General features: G+C 48.7%; 1 protein-coding gene across 5 annotated transcripts in view; it reads left to right on the top strand.

Annotated features, from left to right (window-relative positions):
• LOC132406278 (traf2 and NCK-interacting protein kinase-like) overlaps window positions 1–21,518 on the top strand; it is a 268,579-nt gene that overhangs the window by 87,445 nt on the left and 159,616 nt on the right. For all 5 annotated transcript variants that reach the window (XR_009516121.1, XM_059991712.1, XM_059991697.1 and 2 more), the window contains exons 3-5: window positions 5,773–5,829; window positions 13,914–14,039; window positions 19,855–19,965. Coding sequence is in view for 4 of the 5 variants with exons in the window: in XM_059991712.1 (XP_059847695.1) it covers window positions 5,773–5,829; window positions 13,914–14,039; window positions 19,855–19,965 (294 nt within the window). In the remaining variant the exon portion in view is untranslated. The remainder of the gene's footprint in view (window positions 1–5,772; window positions 5,830–13,913; window positions 14,040–19,854; window positions 19,966–21,518) is intronic.

Genomic DNA, 21,518 nt, shown 5'->3' with positions numbered 1-21,518 from the left:
TCCAATTCAGCCCAGTGCTTAAAGTCGGTCAAACTGCGGGCCTTTCTTCGCTCCTGGAGGAGTCTCGACTCAACCTCACCTCTGCTCACCCCGATTCTGCCTCGATCACACATGACCTTGACTCTGCCTCACGTCTGCTCTTCATGACTCTGCCTCGACTCCCCTCGCCTCTCCATTGCTTGCGGTGATCGATATTAATAAAGTATTTAGTTGTTTACTTTGTTTTGTTTGCTGCTGAAAAGTAGTGACTGGGCTTCACCAGTGCCAACTTAAACTGAAAGTTTAGTGTGAACCTTCCGCCTTCTTGGCACGTGAGTGAAAGATAAAGGAGGATGATGTGGGAGGGAAGGAATAAATTGATTGAGGAGTGGGTGAAAAGGGCAGCACAACAAAATGGGCTGAAGGGCCTGCGCTGTCCAATGTACTGTGCCTGGATTAGAAAGCATGTGGTATGTGGTGAGTGCATGGAATATCCAGCCATGTGTAGTGGTAGTGGCAGATGCATTCAGGACATCTGCCTAAAAGACCCTCGTAATCATTGACTTGGAAATCTTGTACATCTTATTTTTAAGGTAACTTATTTTTTATTCTTAGACCATAAGACATAGGAGCAAAGTTAGGCCATTCAGCCCATCAAGACTGCTCCACCATTCCATCATGGCTGATCCGGGATCCCATTTAACCTGCCTTCTCGCCATATCCTTTGTTGCCCTGACTGATCAAGTTTACTTCCCTTGTAATATTTGTATATCTGTGCTCCTGTCATCCTTATGTGATACTGTAACTTCCATTGGGACCAATTAGGTATTTATCCATCTATCTATCTACAGCGGCCACTTTTGGAAGTGTTCATGTTTTATTATTGTACAACATTGAAATACAGTGCATTTAATTTTGCTTATTTGACACTGATCAACAGAAAAAACTCTTGTGTCAAGGTGAAGCAAATTTCTGCAAATTGGTCTGAACTTATTACAGTTATTAAACACAAAATAATTGATAGCATAATTACTCACCCCCTTCAAATTGGAAGATGCACCTTTGGCAGCAATTGCAGCCTTGAGTCTGTGTGGACGGGTCTCTATCAGCTTTGCACATCAGGACACTACAATTTTTCCCCATTCTTCTTTCCAAAACTGCTCAAGCTCTGTCAGATTGCATGGGGATCATGAGTGAACAACATTTTTTATGGACTCTGACTTGGCCACTCCATGGCAATAACCTTGCTGTTTTCAAGCCATTCCTGTGTAGCTTTGACTTTATACTTGATCATTTCCTAGGTCACGTTCTCTTGCAGACCGCATCAGGTTTTCTTCCAGGATTTCCCTGTATTTTGCTGCAATCACGTTACCCTCTACCTTCACAAGTCTTCCAGGGCCTACTGCAGTGAAGCTTCACAGTAGGGATGGTGTGTTTTTGATAATGTGTGATGTTTGGCTTATGCCAAACATAGCCTTTAGTTTGATGGCCAAAAAACTCAATTATGTTTCCATCAGACCATAGAACCTTCTTCTATCTGACGTCAGAGTCTCCCACATGCCTTCTGGCAAACTCTGTGAGTTTTTTTTCAGCAGTGGATTTCATTTTACCACTCTCTCATAAAGCTGTGACTGCAGTGAAGCTCCTGGGCAGCAATTGTATGTGCAGTCTGTCCCATCTCAGCCACTGAAGCTTGTAACTCCTCCAGAGTTATCATGGTCTCTTTGTGGCCTCCCTCACTAGTTCCCTTCTTGCACGATCACTCAGTTTTTAAGGATAGCCAGCTCTAGGCAGATTTACATCTGTGTCATATTCTTTCCATTTCTTGATAATTGGCTTAACTGTACTCCAATGGATATTCAGAGACTTGGAAATGTTCTTGTATCCATCTCCTGACTTGTACTTTTCAATAAACTTTTCGTGGAGTTGCTTGGAGTGTTCTTTTGTCTTCATGGTGTAGTTTTTGCCAGGATACTAACTCACCAGCAATTGGACATTCCAGATACAGGTGTATTTTCACTATAATTGAAACACTGTGTCTGCACACAGGAGATCTCCATTTAATAAATTATGTGTCTTCTAAAACCAATTGGCGGCACCACTGAAGATTTGGTGTGTCATATTAAAGGGGGTGAATACTTATGCAATCAATTGCTTTGGTTTCTATATTCATAACTAATTTTGATCGCTGATATCTGTATTCACTTTGACATGAAAGAGATTTTTTTCTGCTGATCAGTGTAAAAAAAAGTCAATTTAAATGCATTGTAATTCAATGTTGTAAATCAATAAAACATGAAAACTTCCAAATGGGGAAATATTTTTTATAGGTACTGTATGAGAGAGAAAAGAAGGGTCGGTGGGAGGGAAAAGTTAGATTGGACTTAGAGTAGTCTAAAATGTTGGCACAAAATTGTAAGCTGTGTTCTGTCCCCTCTTCCCTTCATTCTTTGTCACTGTCTCCTCCTCTCCCACCTTCTCCACCCCTTTACTCACTCCTGATACAGAAAAAAGGTTCACATCAAACATCAGAATGGGGAAGAATTTTGATCTAATTGACTTCTACTATGGAATGATTGTTGGTGCCAGATGGGGTGGTTTGAGTATCTCAGAAACTGCTGATCTCCTGGGATTTAGACACATAGTTTACAAAATGGTTTGACAAACAAAAGGAAATCCATTCAGCAAGTGAAAACACCTTGTTAATGAGAGAGGTTAAAGGAGAATGGCCAGACTGGTCCAAACTGACATAGTGGCGTGCAGGGTATCTCTGAATGCACAACATGTCGAACCTTGAAGGGAGTGGGTGGGCTACAGCAGAGGACCAGAGACGTTTTCATGCCTGAGTAGGATTTGAAGAGCATAGAGGGAATTGATTCCCCTGCCATGTATCCAGAGATTGGGGATGACAGAGTGACCATCCCATGGAGGTTGGGGATGGCAGAGTGACCATCCCATGGTGGTTGGAGTTGGCAGACTGACCATCCCATGGAGGTTGGGGATGGCAGAGTGACCATCCCATGGAGGTTGGGGATGGCAGAGTGACCATCCCATGGAGATTGGGGATGGCAGAGTGACCATCCCACGGAGGTTGGGGATGGCAGAGTGACCATCCCATGGTGGTTGAGGGATGGCAGAGTGACCATCCCACGGAGGTTGGGGATGGCAGAGTGACCATCCCATGGAGGTTGGGGATGGCAGAGTGACCATCCCACGGAGGTTGGGGATGACAGAGTGACCATCCCACGGAGATTGGGGGTGGCAGACTGACCATCCCACAGAGATTGGGGATGGCAGAGTGACCATCCCACGGAGGTTGGGGATGGCAGAGTGACCATCCCATGGAGGTTGGAGTTGGCAGACTGACCATCCCATGGAGGTTGGAGTTGGCAGAGTGACCATCCCATGGAGGTTGAGGATGGCAGAGTGACCATCCCATGGAGATTGGGGATGGCAGAGTGACCATCCCATGGAGGTTGGAGTTGGCAGACTGACCATCCCATGGAGGTTGGAGTTGGCAGACTGACCATCCCATGGAGGTTGGGGATGGCAGAGTGACCATCCCATGGAGGTTGGGGATGGCAGAGTGACCATCACATGGTGGTTGAGGATGGCAGACTGACCATCCCATGGAGGTTGGGGATGGCAGAGTGACCATCCCATGGAGATTGGGGATGGCAGAGTGACCATCCCACGGAGATTGGGGATGGCAGAGTGACCATCCCATGGAGGTTGGAGTTGGCAGTCTGACCATCCCATGGAGGTTGGATTTGGCAGACTGACCATCCCATGGAGGTTGGAGTTGGCAGAGTGACCATCCCATGGAGGTTGGGGATGGCAGAGTGACCATCCCATGGAGGTTGGGGATGGCAGAGTGACCATCACATGGTGGTTGAGGATGGCAGGCTGACCATCCCATGGAGGTTGGGGATGGCAGAGTGACCATCCCATGGAGATTGGGGATGGCAGGCTGACCATCCCATGGAGGTTGGAGTTGGCAGAGTGACCATCCCATGGAGATTGGGGATGGCAGAGTGACCATCCCACGGAGGTTGAGGGTGGCAGAGTGACCATCCCATGGAGGTTGGGGATGGCAGAGTGACCATCCCATGGTGGTTGAGGGTGGCAGAGTGACCATCCCATGGAGTTTGGGGATGGCAGAGTGACCATCCCATGGAGGTTGGGGATGGCGGAGTGACCATCCCATGGAGGTTGGGGATGGCAGAGTGACCATCCCATGGTGGTTGGGGATGGCAGAGTGACCATCCCATGGAGGTTGAGTGTGGCAGAGTGACCATCCCACGGAGGTTGGGGATGGCAGAGTGACCATCCCACGGAGATTGGGGATGGCAGAGTGACCATCCCACGGAGATTGGGGATGGCAGAGTGACCATCCCATGGAGATTGGGGATGGCAGAGTGACCATCCCACGGAGATTGGGGATGGCAGAGTGACCATCCCATGGAGGTTAGGGATGGCAGAGTGACCATCCCATGGAGGTTGGGGATGGCAGAGTGACCATCCCATGGAGGTTGGGGATGGCAGACTGACCATCCCATGGAGGTTGGGGATGGCAGAGTGACCATCCCATGGAGGTTGAGGGTGGCAGAGTGACCATCCCATGGAGTTTGAGGGTGGCAGAGTGACCATCCAATGGAGGTTGGGGATGGCAGAGTGACCATCCCATGGTGGTTGGGGATGGCAGAGTGACCATCCCATGGAGGTTGAGTGTGGCAGAGTGACCATCCCACGGAGGTTGGGGATGGCAGAGTGACCATCCCATGGAGATTGGGGATGGCAGAGTGACCATCCCATGGAGGTTGGGGATGGCAGAGTGACCATCACATGGAGGTTGGGGATGGCAGAGTGACCATCCCATGGTGGTTGAGGGTGGCAGAGTGACCATCCCATGGAGTTTGGGGATGGCAGAGTGACCATCCCATGGTGGTTGGGGATGGCAGAGTGACCATCCCATGGAGGTTGAGTGTGGCAGAGTGACCATCCCACGGAGGTTGGAGTTGGCAGACTGACCATCCCATGGAGGTTGGAGTTGGCAGAGTGACCATCCCATGGAGATTGGGGATGGCAGAGTGACCATCCCACGGAGGTTGAGGGTGGCAGAGTGACCATCCCATGGAGGTTGGGGATGGCAGAGTGACCATCCCATGGTGGTTGAGGGTGGCAGAGTGACCATCCCATGGAGTTTGGGGATGGCAGAGTGACCATCCCATGGAGGTTGGGGATGGCAGAGTGACCATCCCATGGAGGTTGGGGATGGCAGAGTGACCATCCCATGGAGATTGGGGATGGCAGAGTGACTATCCCATGGAGGTTGGGGATGGCAGAGTGACCATCCCATGGAGGTTGGGGATGGCAGAGTGACCATCCCATGGTGGTTGGGGATGGCATAGTGACCATCCCATGGAGATTGGGGATGGCGGAGTGACCATCCCATGGAGGTTGGGGATGGCGGAGTGACCATCCCATGGAGGTTGGGGATGGCAGAGTGACCATCCCATGGAGGTTGGGGATGGCAGAGTGACCATCCCATGGAGATTGGGGATGGCAGAGTGACCATCCCATGGAGGTTGGGGATGGCAGAGTGACCATCCCATGGAGGTTGGGGATGGCAGAGTGACCATCCCATGGAGGTTGGGGATGTAGACTGACCATCTCACGGCAGCCTGCACTCTGGATTGTCTGCCGGAGTCTTGTTACTGTGGGACGTGGAAATGGGGACTCCACCTCTCGATGATTCCTGTCTGACATTCCTTTCATTTGTTTGCTCTACAGGGTCGCCATGTCAAAACGGGTCAGCTGGCTGCAATCAAGGTCATGGACGTCACTGGGGTAAGATGCTGCAGAGTTCTGAGGGGACGGGTCTGTCACTGTGTAACACCGGGGTATGGTACTGGTGGGGACGGGTCTGTCACTGTACACAGTGCTGGTGTGGACAGCTCTCTGTAGGGAATGGTGTGTTACTATAAAACTCATGGATACAGTACCGGTGGGGACGGGTCTGTCACTGTACACAGTGCTGGTGTGGACAGATCTCTGTAGGGAATGGTGTGTTACTATAAAACTCATGGATACAGTACCGGTGGGGACGGGTCCGTCGCTGTGTAACACCGGGGTACGGTACCGGAGGGGATGGGTCTGTCACTGTACACAGTGCTGGTGTGGACAGCTCTCTGTAGGGAATGGTGTGTTTCTATAAAACTCATGGATACAGTACCGGTGGGGACGGGTCCGTCACTGTGTAACACCCGGGTACGGTACCGGTGAGGATGGGTCTGTCACTGTATAACACTGGGGTACAGTACCGGTGGGGACGGGTCCGTCACTGTGTAACACCCGGGTACGGTACCGGTGAGGATGGGTCTGTCACTGTATAACACCGGGGTATGGTACCGGTGGGGACGGGTCCGTCGCTGTGTAACACCGGGGTACGGTACTGGTGGGGATGTGTCCGTCGCTGTGTAACACTGGGGTACGGTACCGGTGGGGACGGGTCTGTCGCTGTGTAACACCGGGGTACGGTACCAGTGGGGACGGGTCCGTCGCTGTGTAACACCGGGGTACGGTTCCGGTGGGGATGTGTCCGTCGCTGTGTAACACCGGGGTACGGTACCGGTGGGGACGGGTCCGTCGCTGTGTAACACCTGGGTACAGTACTGGTGGGGACAGGTCCGTTGCTGTGTAACACTGGGGTACGGTACCGGTGGGGACGGGTCCGTCGCTGTGTAACACCGGGGTACGGTACCGGTGGGGACAGGTCTGTCACTGTGTAACACCGGGGTACGGTACTGGTGGGGACAGGTCCGTCACTGTATAACACCGGGGTACGGTACCGGTGGGGACGGGTCCGTCACTGTATAACACCGGGGTACGGTACCGGTGGGGACGGGTCTGTCACTGTGTAACGCCGGGATACGGTACCAGTGGGGACGGGTCCGTCACTGTATAACACCGGGGTACAGTACCGGTGGGGACGGGTCCGTCATTGTATAACACTGGGGTACAGTACCAGTGGGGACGGGTCCGTCACTGTGTAACACCCGGGTACAGTACCGGTGGGGACGGGTCCGTCATTGTATAACACTGGGGTACAGTACCGGTGGGGACGGGTCCGTCACTGTATAACACCGGGGTACGGTACCGGTGGGGACGGGTCCGTCACTGTGTAACACTGGGGTACGTTACCAGTGGGGACATGTCCGTCGCTGTGTAACACCGGGGTACGGTACCGGTGGGGACGGGTCTGTCATTGTGTAACACTGGGGTACGGTACCGGTGGGGACGGGTCCGTCACTGTATAACACCGGGGTACGGTACCGGTGGGGACGGGTCCGTCACTGTGTAACACCGGGGTACGGTACCAGTGGGGACATGTCCGTCGCTGTGTAACACCGGGGTACGGTACCGGTGGGGACGGGTCTGTCATTGTGTAACACTGGGGTACGGTACCGGTGGGGACGGGTCTGTCACTGTTACCCCATTCCCCTGTTTTCTCCCCATAACCTTTGACACCATGACAAATCAAGTCTTCCACCATCCTCTCTAAATATTCTCAATGACTCAGCAGGACTTGAATATAAAGCAGGGGGACCAATATCCTGGCAGGGAGATTTGTTAACGGTATTGGGGAGAGTTTAAACTAGTTTTGCAGCGGGGTGTGAACTGAGGTGAAGAGGCAGAGGACAGGGAGGTTGGAGCACAAGTAGAAGCAGGTTGTAGGGAGTTTGTGAGGAAGGTTAGGCAGATGATAAAGATGTACTCAGCCAGCCGGTTTGAGAGTTGTCTATTTTAATGCAAGGAGTATTGTAAACAAGGAGGATGAACTTAGAGCATGGAACAATACATGGAACTGTGACATTGTGGCCATTACAGAGATTTGGATATCTCAGGGGCAAGAATGGCTGCTGAATGTGCCAGGCTTTAGATGTTTCAAAAATAGCAGGGAGGGAGGCAAAAGACGTGGAGAAGTTGCTTTGCTAATCAGGGATAGTATCACGGCTGCAGAAAAGGAGAAGTCGTGGAGGGATTGTCTACTGAGTCAGTGTGGGTGGAAGTCAGAAACAGGAAGGGGCAATAACTGTACTGGGTGTTTTTATAGACCTGCAATAGTAACAGAGACATCGAGGAGCAGATAGGGAGGCAGATTCTGGAATGGAGATTTTAACGTTCCTCATATTGACTGGCATTTCCTTAGAGCAAGGAGGCTTGGAGGGAGTGGAGTTTGTTAGGTGTGTTCAGGAAGGTTTCTTGAGGAACCATCTTGAGGAAATGTTGTGGTTGACCTGGTATTGGGAAATGAATCTGGTCAGGTGTCAGATCTCTCAGTAGGAGAGCATTTTGAGGGTATGATCACAACTGTATCTCCTTCACCATAGCACTGGAGAAGGATAGGAGCAGATAATTTGGGAAAATGCTCAATTGGGGTACTGGGAAATATGATGCTATTAGGCAAGAACTTGGGACATAAATTGGGAGCAGATGTTCTCAGGGAAATGCACGGCAGAAATGTGGTAATTGTTCAGGGAATATTTCCATGACGTTCTGTAGAGGTATGTACCATTGAGTCAGGGAAAGGATGGTAGGGTAAAGGAACCATGCTGTACAAAGGATGTAGAAAATCTAGTTAGGAAGAAAAGAAAAGCTTACGAAAGGTTCAAGAAACTAGGTGCTGTTAGAGCTCTCAGAAATTTCAAGGGTGCCAGGAAGGAGTTCAAGAGTGAAATTAAGAGAGCTAGAAGGACCCATGAGAAGGCCTTGATGAGCAGGATTGAGGAAAACCCCAAAGCATTCTGCAAGTATGTGAAGAGCAAGAAGTTGAGCCGTGTGAGAATAGAACCAATCATGTGCGACGGTAGAAATATGCATGGAGTTGGAGGAGGTAGCAGAGGTACTTAATGTATACTTTGTTTCAGTGTTCACCAGGGAAATGGACCTTAGCATTTGTGGGGATGACATAGAGCAGATTGAAACACTTGAGTGTATAGATATTAAGAAAGAGGATGTTCTGGTGCTTTTGAAAGGTATTTAGTTAGATAAGTTGCTGGGACCGGATGAGATACACCCCAGGTTACTGTGGGAGGCAAAGGAGGAGATTGCTGAGCCTCTGGTGATGATCTTTGCATCATCAATAGGGACGGGAGAAGTACCGGAGGATTGGAGGGTTGCAAACGTTGTTCCCTTGTTCAAGAAAGGGAGTAGAGATAACAAAGGAAATGATAGACCAGTGTCTTACTTCACTGGAGGGCAAGTTGTTGGAGAAGATCCTGAGAGGCAAGATTTATGAGCATTTGGAGAGACAAACCTGATTGAATGCTTTGAGGATGTAACAAAACACATTGATGAAGGTGCAGCAGTGGATGTAGTGTATATGGATTTCAGTAAGGCACTTGATAAGGTTCCCCATGCAAGGCTTATTCAGAAAGTAATGAGGCATGGGATCTAAGGAGACCTTGCTTTGTGGATCCAGAACTGGCTTGCCCACAGAAGGCAAAGGGCCGTTGTAGGTGGTTTGTATTCTGCTTGGAGCACGGTGACCAGTGGTTTTCTGCAGAGGTCTGTCTTTGTGATTTTTATAAATGGCCTGAATGAGGAAGTAGAAGTGTGGTTTAGTAAGTTTGCTGATGACACAAAAGTTTGGGTGTCGTGGATAGTGTGGAGGGCTGTCAGAGGTTACAGCGGGACATTGATAGGATGCAAAACTGGGCTGAGAAGTGGCAGATGGAGTTCAACCCAGAGAAGTACGAAGTGGTTCATTTCAGTAGGGCAGATTTGAAGACAGAATATAGTATGAATGGCAAGACTCTTGGCAATGTGGACAATCAGTGAGATCATGGGGTTTCTTAGATAGACTCTTAGATAGGTACATGGAGCTTAGAAAAGCAGAGGGCTATGTGTTAGGGAAATTCCAGGCAGTTTCTGGAGTTGGTAACATGGTCGGCACAACGTTGTGGGCTGTGGGGCCTGAATGTGCTGTAGGTTTCTATGTTTCTATACAGTACAGTATAACAGGCCCTTCACACTCAATGAATCTACAGTGACCAAACACACCAGTGTACCTCTGGTCAGAGCGAGCCTCTGCCTTCTCAACCCAAGCCAGCGTTGAATCTAATCAATGGAGGGGAATAAACAATCGACGTTTCGAGCCGAACTTCTTTGTCAGTTCTTACAGCATGTTATTTAGAAATACAGTATTGGACCCTGGTGGTCCAACGAGCCAGTGTTGCTCAATTACACCCATGTCATCCAGTTGCACCAGTATGATCAATTACACTGGTGTGATCAATTACACCTGTTGTCCAATTACACCCATGTGATCAATTAATCTATTGATTGCATGTCTTTGGAATGTGGGAGGAATCCGCTGAAGTTATGGGGAGAATGTATGAACTCCTTACAGACAGTGGTGGGAATTGAACCCGGGTTGCTGGAGCTGTAATGGTGTTATGCTAATTGCTAGGCTATGTGAAACATAGCGTCCCAACTTCTGTAAAACTACCCTGACTGATGAAGGGCAGCGTGCTAAATTCCTTCTTCTCCACCCTGTCTACCATGACTCCACTTTGAAAGAACCATGGACTTGTACTCATTTCCTCTGTTTTACAAAGCTCCCCACTCCTTGTGAAAGTTCTGACCCAATTTGCCCTCCCGAATTTCAGCACCTTGCGCATCTAAGTTAAGATGCACTTCGTTGCCCACTTACCCACCTAATCAAAAACTCCTGATAACCTTCTTTACTCTCAACACCACCTATCTGAGTGTCACCTTTAATAGACTTTGTAACCATCCAAGCATCAGCATGTGGACTAAAAGAGATAATTCAATTTCAAGTTGATTGTCATTCAGCAGCACACATGTACACCACCAAACCAAACAATGTTCCTTTGGACCAAGGTGCACAACACAGTACGTGACAGTATAACTCATACACAAGTAACGTTACCAAGATTCAAGATTGTTTAACAGCATTTACTGCATACAGGTGTAAAGGAGAACAAACTAATTGTTACTCCGGTTCCACCAAAAAACTGCAGAAATAAAGAAACAATAATTAAACTAACACACTATAAATGCAGGAAACACAAATGAACTGCAATACAATAACTTATATACATTGATTGTATGTGTGTCCATAGAGAGACACTAGGCACAGGAATGTCTGTATAGAAAGTGACTCTGGCAGGAAATGATGAATTTGTGGTGGTTGGGGGGTGTAAATAAATTAAGAAATAATAAAATATGTTCCAGAAGATTGGCATTTAACATGAGGTGCATTTATGACACAAGTTAAAAAGCAAACAGTACAACGCTTCTGGCGCTTCATATGAGATGAGATCTGGGTGGCGGCAGGGAGCTCCGTAATCTCACGGCCTGGGGGAAGGTCCTCATCCGAGTCCTACCATACTGCCTGCCTGATGAGATTGTGGGATGATAGGAGGGACACGGGAGGCCGCAAGAGGACCCGATGGAGGCAAAGGAGTTGGTGGGGACAGGGGTAGGGTGAGACCTTGCCAGGAATTGGGAAGAGCTTGGTGAGGCCAAGTATTGAAACATAGACCAGTACAGCACAGGAACAGGCCCTTCACCCTGCAGAGACCGTCTACTCAGAGTATGGAGCACTTTGTGCCGTTCTGCTTGCAAAGATTTACAAAGATGTTGCCAGGACTTGAGGACTTGATAAACAGGGGTTTTCATTGATTCTATTGTGTTTCTTTGTACCTGCTGTGAATGCCTTGAAGAAAATGCATCTCGCAGTAGTGTATGGTGACGTATACTGTTAATACGTTGATAATAAATTTACTTTGCACTTTGAACCTCCCTATCAGAGCGATATCAATAAACTTGAAAGAAAGAGCAGAGAAAAATTTACTAGAATGTGTCTGGGACTCAGGACGTGAGCTACTGGGAAAAGTTGAACTAGGCAGAAAAATAGTTTAGCATGGATTAGATGGGCTGAAGGTCCTGTTTCTGTGCTGTAGACTATCACCCTATGACTCTGGGGTATAGGAGATTGAGGAAAGATTTGATAAAATGATGAGGGGTATATGCAGGGTAAATATAAGCAAGCTTTTTCCACTCGGTTGGGTGACACAAGAACTAGAGGTCATAGGTTAAGGGTGAAAGGTGAGATGTTTAAGGGGAACCTGGGGAGGGGAATTTCTTCACTCAGTGCGTGGTGAGAATATGGAACAAGTTGCCAGTGAAAGTGGTGGATGTGGGTTTGATTTCAAAATTTGAGAAAAGTTTGGATAGATATATGGATGGGAGAGGCAGTGAGGGGTATGGTCCAACTGTGGGTCAATAAGACTGGGCAGAATACTAGTTCGGCACATACTAGCTGGGCCATACAGTCTGTTTCTGTCCTGTGATATCCTACATAATTGAGTACAGTAATTATGTAGGAAAAATCCAGATTGAATTTTTTGAGGATGTGACTAAACGCATTGATGAAGGAAGAGTAGTAGATGTAGTGTATATGGATTTCAGCAAGGCATTTGACAAGGCACCCCATCAAAGGCTGATTGAGAAAGTTAGGAGACATGGGATCCAAGGGGACATTGCTTTGTGGATCCAGAACTGGCTTGCCCACAGAAGGCAAAGAGTGGTTGTAGACGGGTCATATTCTGCATGGAGGTCGGTGACCAGTGGTGTGACTCAGGGATCTGTTCTGGGACCCTTACTCTTCATGATTTTAATAAATGACCTGGATGAGGAAGTGGATGGATGGGTTGGTAAGTTTGTTGATGACATAAAGGTTGGAGGTGTTGTGGGTAGTGTGGAGGGCTGTCAGAGGTTACAGCAGGACATTGATAGGATGCAAAACTGGGCTGAGAAGTGGCAGATGGAGTTCAACCCAGATAAGTGTGAAGTGGTTCATATTGGTAGGTCAAATATGATGGCAGAATATAGTATTAATAGTAAGACTCTTGGCAGTGTGGAGAATCAGAGGGATCTTGGGGTCCGAGTCCATAGGACGCTCAAAGCAGCTGCGCAGGTTGACCCTGTGGTTAAGAAGGCATATGGTGTATTGGCTTTCATTAATCGTGGAATTGAATTTAGGAGCCGAGAGGTAATGTTGCAGCTATGTAGGATCCTGGTCACTTGGAGTATTGTGCTCAGTTCTGGTCGCCTCGCTACAGGAAGGATGTGGAAACCATAGAAAGGGTGCAGAGGAGATTTACAAGGATGTTGCCTGGATTGGGGAGCATGCGTTATAAGAGTAGGTTGAGTGAACTCAGCCTTTTCTCCTTGGAGCGCCAGAGGATGAGAGGTGACCTGATAGAGGTGTACAAGATGATGAGAGGTATTGATCGTGTGGATAGTCAGAGGCTTTTTCCCAGGACTGAAATGGTTGCCACAAGAGGATGCAGGTTTAAGGTGCTGGGGAGTAGATACAGAAGAGACGTCAGGGGTAAGTTTTTTACTCAGAGAGTGGTGAGTGCATGGAATGGGCTGCTGGCAACGGTGGTGGATGCGGATAGGATAGGGTCTTTTAAGAGACTCCTGGATAGGTACGTGGAGCTTAGAAAAATAGAGGGTTATGGGTAAGCCTAGTAATTTTAAGGTAGAGATGTGTTCGGCTCAACTTTGTGGGGTGAAGGGCCTGTATTGTGCTGTAGGTTTTCTATGTTTTCTAGTAATAGAGAACTATGACATAGGGACAGGCCCTTTGGCCTCTCTAGTCCATGCCAGCCTGCTCATCTGCCTATTCCATCTACATTCCTGTCAATGGGTAACTGGTGGACCCTAACTTGGGCTGGACATGTGCACCATGCTTTGACTGTGTTGGCCATTGATACAAACACTGCATTTCACTGTGTACTTTGGTATTTTGATGTAATCTTTAAACAGAAGTCTGTGTCTTTGGTGGGCATGATTGTCATGGGTGAATGAGGCTGAGATTTTGTTCCTTCTCACAGGATGAAGAAGAGGAGATCAAACAGGAGATAAATATGCTAAAAAAGTATTCTCACCATCGAAACATCGCCACGTACTATGGCGCCTTCATTAAGAAGAACCCTCCAGGCGTGGACGACCAGCTATGGGTAAAGGACCTCCTTACGACCCCGTGTAGTGGACAAGACTGTGCAAGGAAGGGAGGGTAATCAACAGAGCCAAATGCCTATTGTGGGATCCAGCTGTTTAATTCTTAGATTAAACTGATTAATTGTTGTTTAACAATTAATTATCTGCTCATATTTTAAGTAGTTCCTATATGTATATGCAAGTTTTATACACCTCCTTGTGGATATACAGTTCTGGAAAGTTCTGGAAATTTCTTTATTCTGCATTATTGAATAAGTGCTTTTTCATTAGTTGATGCTTATCTATGAATTTGAATGGAATTCGCCTTATCTCTATGGGTATAAAATAGCTCCAGGTTTTCCCCGTAATTCAAAGGTAGAGCGTTCCTATGAAATGGTTCATAAACCGAAATGTCGTAAAGTGAAGAAACAATTACCATTTATTTATATGGGAAAAATTTGTGAGCATTCGCAGACCCAAAAAATAACCTACCAAATCATGCCAAATAACATATAAAACCTAAAATAACAGTAACATATAGTAAAAGCAGGAATGATCTGATAAATACACAGCCTATATAATGTAGGAATACTTTTCCACAATTATTGTAGCACTGTCCACCGCAGCGAAAACGTCACGCAAGCTTTTCAGCTGCACTCCCGGCAAAAACACTCGGTACAAGAGCTCCCGGCAGAAACACACGGCACAAGGGCTCTCAGCAGAAACACATGGTACAAGGGCTCCCGGCAGAAACACACGGCACAAGGGCTCCCGGCAGAAACACACGGCACAAGGGCTCCCGGCAGAAACACACGGCACAAGGGCTCCCGGCAGAAACACACGGCACAAGGGCTCCCGGCAGAAACACACGGCACAAGGGCTCTCAGCAGAAACACTCGGTACAAGGGCTCCCGGCAGAAGCACACGGTACAAGGGCTCCCGGCAGAAACACACGGCACAAGGGCTCCCGGCAGAAACACACGGCACAAGGGCTCCCGGCAGAAACACACGGCACAAGGGCTCCCGGCAGAAACACACGGCACAAGGGCTCCCGGCAGAAACACACGGCACAAGGGCTCCCGGCAGAAACACACGGCACAAGGGCTCCCGGCAGAAACACACGGCACAAGGGCTCTCGGCAGAAACACACGGCACAAGGGCTCCCGGCAGAAACACTCGGCACAAGGGCTCTCGGCAGAAACACACGGCACAAGGGCTCTCAGCAGAAACACACGGCACAAGGGGTCCCAGCAGAAACTCTCGGTACAAGCTCTCCCGGCAGAAACACACGGCACAAGGGCTCCCAGCAGAAACACACGGCACAAGCGCTCCCGGCAGAAACACACGGCACAAGGGCTCTCAGCAGAAACACACGGCACAAGGGCTCTCAGCAGAAACACACGGCACAAGGGCTCTCAGCAGAAACACACGGCACAAGCTCTCCCGGCAGAAACACACGGCACAAGGGCTCCCGGCAGAAACACACAGCACAAGCGCTCCCGGCAGAAACACACGGTACAAGGGCTCCCGGCAGAAACACTCGGCACAAGCTCTCTCGGCAGAAACACACGGTACAAGGGCTCCCGGCAGAAACACATGGTACAAGGGCTCCCGGCAGAAACACTCGGTACAAGCTCTCCCGGCAGAAACACACGGTACAAGGGCTCCCGGCAGAAACACACGGTACAAGGGCTCCCGGCAGAAACACATGGTACAAGGGCTCCCGGCAGAAACACTCAGTACAAGCTCTCCCGGCAGAAACACACGGTACAAGGGCTTCCGGCAGAAACACTCGGTACAAGCTCTCCCGGCAGAAACACTCGGTACAAGCTCTCCCGGCAGAAACACACGGCACAAGGGCTCCCGGCAGAAACACACAGCACAAGCGCTCCCGGCAGAAACACACGGTACAAGCTCTCTCGGCAGAAACACACGGCACAAGCTCTCTCGGCAGAAACACACGGCACAAGGGCTCCCGGCAGAAACACACGGCACAAGGGCTCCCGGCAGAAACACACGGCACAAGGGCTCCCGGCAGAAACACACGGCACAAGGGCTCCCGGCAGAAACACACGGCACAAGCGCTCCCGGCAGAAACACACGGCACAAGCTCTCCCGGCAGAAACACACGGCACAAGCGCTCCCGGCAGAAACACACGGTACAAGGGCTCCCGGCAGAAACACTCGGCGCAAGTTCTCTCGGCAGAAACACACGGTACAAGGGCTCCCGGCAGAAACACATGGTACAAGGGCTCCCGGCAGAAACACTCGGTACCAGCTCTCCCGGCAGAAACACACGGTACAAGGGCTCCCGGCAGAAACACACGGTACAAGGGCTCCCGGCAGAAACACATGGTACAAGGGCTCCCGGCAGAAACACTCAGTACAAGCTCTCCCGGCAGAAACACACGGTACAAGGGCTTCCGGCAGAAACACTCAGTACAAGCTCTCCTGGCAGAAACACACGGTACAAGGGCTCCCGGCAGAAACACTCAGTACAAGCTCTCCCGGCAGAAACACACGGTACAAGGGCTTCCGGCAGAAACACTCAGTACAAGCTCTCCTGGCAGAAACACTCGGCACAAGCGCTCCCGGCAGAAACACTCGGTACAAGCTCTCCCGGCAGAAACACACGGCACAAGGGCTCCCGGCAGAAACACACAGCACAAGCGCTCCCGGCAGAAACACACGGCACAAGCTCTCTCGGCAGAAACACACGGCACAAGGGCTCCCGGCAGAAACACACGGCGCAAGCGCTCCCGGCAAACACTCGGCACTAGCGCTCCCGGCAGAAACACACGGTACAAGGGCTCCCGGCAGAAACACACGGCGCAAGCGCTCCCAGCAGAAACACACGGCACAAGCACTCCCGGCAAACACTCGGCACTAGCGCTCCCGGCAGAAACACTCGGCACAAGGGCTCCCGGCAGGAACACACGGTACAAGGGCTCCCGGCAGAAACACACGGCGCAAGCGCTCCCGGCAGAAACACTCGGCACAAGGGCTCCCGGCAGAAACACACGGCGCAAGCACTCCCGGCAAACACTCGGCACAAGCTCTCTCGGTAGAAGCACTCTTTCCAGTATACTTTAAGCTATGAAGCTACCGAATAACACATAAAAATACACAGCTTATGTAAAGTAGAAATAATATACATCCAGTGTAGTTTCACTTACCGGAATCGGGAAGACGGTGAGGTCACTGATGATGGTGTGTTAGGCTGAGTCGTCAAAGGTTGGGGTGCTGGGAGACTGGGGTGTCATCTCATCGTCGTCTGTTTCCATCAGGGCAGGCAGATCACCTTTCTGTATGTCTGCCTGCCTCAATGTCGAAGGCCGAGTTTCGTCGTCTGCTGTGGCTGATGTGGAAGGCTTGAAAAATGACAGTGTGCTTGATTGCTTAGCCTCGTGCATTTTTCCATCATACAGTTCTTTGTAAGCACTCAAACCATCCTGCAAACCTGCCCTAAACTGATGTACCCTTTCAAAATTAAAGTCATACTTTTCTGCAATCATTGCAGCGTTGTCAATGGCAGTGAAAATCTCACGCAATTGCTTCATGTTTTGTTCCTGGATGTCTTCACTTTCGGGCAATTCGCTACTGCGTTCGGTTTCGATTGTTATCCTTTCCTCTTCATCAGCTCTTCATCTGTCAGTTCTTGGTCATGGGATGCCAAAACCTCTTCAACATCATCTTTGTCAACTTCCACAAACCCTTAGCCAAACTCACTATTTCCTTACTTCGTTCACCTTAATTATGTCTAGTTTTATGCTAAGTGTAACACCCTTACGCGCTCTTTTAGGCTTTTCTGATACCTTAGAACTCATCTTGCTAACGGATGCACAAGATAAATCGACATAAAGCACAGATGCTCACGGGCACGTGTTTAAGCAATGGTGGCTAGAATGCAGTTCTGGGGAAGGAGCTCGGCTGCTCAGCACGCGCTGCCTTTTTTCGTAACAGTAAAAACACCTTCTGTTAGCGAAAACAGGTAACTAATGTAGGTCTTTCGTAACAACGAGTTGACGTAAAGCGAAAGTTCGAAAAACGGAGGACACCTGTAAATGCAAACCTTCTTAATTTTAGCTTTCCCTTCACCTAGCAGACCTTTGTCACTCTCTGCTCCTGGTTCTTTCATTCGATCAACTCTTAATAAAATGATGGTGAAGCATTAGTCTCTTTCCTGACTTTTGAAAGAACCTTAGATTAAAACATAGGAATCCAACATGACTATTGTTCCATTCTGATGTTTTGATCCAACGTTCTTTTGGAAGGCGAGGAAGAGGCTTAAAACTTGCTGCTTCAGAATAATTTTATTAGGATCAGAATCAGAAGCACTGTCATGAAATTTGTTGTTATGTGGCAGCAGTACATTGCAATGCATAATAATGAAATCTGTAAATTACAATTAAAGTACATGTATTTTTTTAAAAAAGTTAAATTAAATAAGTAGTGCAAAAAGAGAGAAAAAGCACTAACAAAAAAAGAGAAAATTGGAAATGTTGAGCTGTAAAAGTCCAGCTGCTAAAAGAAGAAAACAATGCGGGGGGGGGGGGGGGGGAGTGGAATGTGCTCAGTCCTTTAGATAAGAAATGTTCCATTCTGCCAGGAAATGTGGAGGAGGCTCAACCCGAATGCAGAGCAGTGGAGATCACTTTAACAATAAATTGCAAAATAATAAGCCACAAGGGGTCACAAAACAAGAGAGAACTTAACGCACAAGACTACAAGGTAAGTGAAGGCTAGGAGCAACTGATTGAGGCCTGGTGGGTTCGATGGGTGATCATGGATTGTGGATGAGAAATGGGTTTAAATAGACTGCAGGTAACACGTTACTAATGAGTGGCAGTTAACTCCTATTAGCTGGGTGAAAACTGGGAGATGCCTGCCAGTGCAGACCTGACACATGCAAATTTGTAGATAAAAGGTAACCAATCAGATAGCCCTGTTCAAATAATGCAGCACCAGAGAGGCTTCCAGAAATTTCCAGAATGATACAAAGAATTGTAGTCATTAAGAGATACCCTGAGCAAGGTAATTTATTCACTATACCTCAGTAAGCATTACAATAATGAACCAATTTACCATTTTATTGAATCAGAATGAAGTTTATTATTGCTGGTATTTGTCATGAAATTCGTTGTGCGGCAACAGCAGTGCAAGACAGCAAATAAACTAAAATATACAATAAACATACACTCAATCCACTGCAGTTTCTGAGATACTCAAACCACCCCATCTGGCACCAACACTCATTTCATGGCCAAAGTCACTTGGATCACGTTTCGTCCCCATTCTGATGTTTGATCTGAACAACAGCTGAACCTCTTGACCGTGCCTGCGTGCGTTTATGCATTAAGCTGCTGCGACGTGATTGGCTGATTAGATATTTGCCTTAACAAGCAGGTGTACAGGTGTACCTAATAAAGTGGCTGCTGAGTGTATGTTGTGAAACCTGTTGTTTTGCGGCAGCAGTACGTTGTAATACATAAAGCAAACTGTATAAATAAGCAATGCAAAAACAGAACAAAATATTGAGGTGGTGTCCGCGGGTCCATTGTCCACTCAGAAATCTGACTGAGGAGGGAAAGAAGCTGGTCCTAACGTGTTTCTGTGTCTTCAGGCTCCTGGGTGATGGATGCTGCTTTAAGGTTTTGCCTTTTGAAGGTGCCCTCGATGGTGGGGAGGTCAGTGCCCATGATGGAGCTGGCAGAGTTTACAGCTTGCTGATCCTGTGTGGCGGCCTCCTCAGACCGGACAGTGACGTGACCAGTCAGAATGCTCTCCCCCTGTAGAAATCTGGTGACGTACTCAGCCCATGCCTGTGTTTTCCAGCTGGTGATGGAGTTCTGTGGCGCTGGCTCGGTAACAGACCTGATCAAAAACACCAAGGGAAACACGCTGAAGGAGGAGTGGATCGCCTACATTTGCCGCGAGATTTTACGAGTATGTATTCAAGTTCAAGTACAGTTTATTGTCGTTCAACCGTATGCACGTATACTGCCAAAGAAAACAACATTCCTTCAGACCAAGGTGCAGAACAGAATACATATAACACACACATCCACCATCATCACTATGGGATATGTGAGTGTGATCTTTCCATGACCATGATTGTTCTTGGCAAATTTTCCCACGGAAGTGGTTTGCCTTCTTCTGGGCCATGTCTTTACAAGACGGGTGACGCCAGCCATTGAAATACTCTTCAGAGATAATCTACCTGGTGTCAGTGATCACTTAACCAGGACTTGTGATCTGCGCCAGCTGCTCGTACGATCGTCCACCACCTGCTCCCGTGGCTTCACGTGATCCTGATCGGGCGCTAAGTGGGTGCTATACTTTGCCCAATGGTGTCCTTGCATGCCAGCAGAGGGAAGGTGCACCTTGCATCTCCTTTGATAGAGATGTGTCTCCATACCATCACCCCTAAAGTAATTTACCACAAATAAATGAGTAGATAATAAGGAGCATATATGTTGCAAGTTAAAAAGTAAACAGTATAACACAGGGAGTTCAGAAATCTCACATCCTGGGGGAAGAAACTGATTCCCTTTCTAACAGTCTTGTCCTAATGCTATGTTACCTCCTGCCTGATGGTACAGGGTCAAAGAGATTGTGGTTAGAAGGGAGGGTAAAGGCTCTGTGTTCGCAGCATTCCCCAATTCCTTAAAGCCTGCAAGAAACCTGCCCTCAGCCAGACCTAGTTAGTCTTCAGTACAGACAACGATCTCTGTGAGTGAGATCAGGGGCAATACAGGGGGCATACCATCACTGCCTGCCTGTACTCGGAGCAATGTGACTCCTGCCCTCACCCTGTCTCCTTGATTACCTACGGACCAATAGCCTCTCGGGATCTCGTTCCTTCTCCGTCACTCCAGCTCATTTCCAGCATTGCCTCCAGCCGGTTCACCTTTGCTTGACTGGGCCCTGAGCACCAGAATCCTCTCCCAAACCGCACCGCCTCCTCTTCCCTGCAGGCACAAGATTAACCTCTCTCTTTGACCCAGCTGTAGAACATAGAACATTACATCACAGTAGAGGCCCTTCGGCCCACGATGATCCTTTAACCTACTCCAAGATCGATCTTCTCTCCCACGTAGACCTCCATTTTCCTGTCACGATCTTCCCTGGACCCTAACCTGCAGCTAATGTCTGTTCTCCTGGTGTCTGAGCAGTTCCTTACTCTTTACAGCTCATACCCCACTCTTAGTTATTTTTTGAAATACAGCATGGAACAGGCCTTTCCACCTTTCCGCCTCTCCAGGCCGCCACCCAGCAATTCCCCGATTTAACCCTAACTAACCACGGGGAATTTACAACGATCCATGAACTTACTAACCGTATGTCATCGGACTGTGGGCAGAAACTGCAGGAAAACCCGCACTTTCCGTGGGACAGCCGGAGACTTTTCCTCTGGATGGTAACAGCTCATTCAGCGGGGGTTAATTTTAAGGCGGTCGAAGGAAGTTATAGGGGGTATGACAGAGGTAAGTTTTATT

Source organism: Hypanus sabinus, chromosome 2 (assembly GCF_030144855.1).
Source record: "Hypanus sabinus isolate sHypSab1 chromosome 2, sHypSab1.hap1, whole genome shotgun sequence".
In the NCBI taxonomy this organism is placed as follows: Eukaryota; Metazoa; Chordata; class Chondrichthyes; order Myliobatiformes; family Dasyatidae; genus Hypanus; species Hypanus sabinus.
The sequence above is the reverse complement of the archived record's forward strand: the minus strand, read 5'-3'. Positions and strand labels throughout refer to the sequence as shown.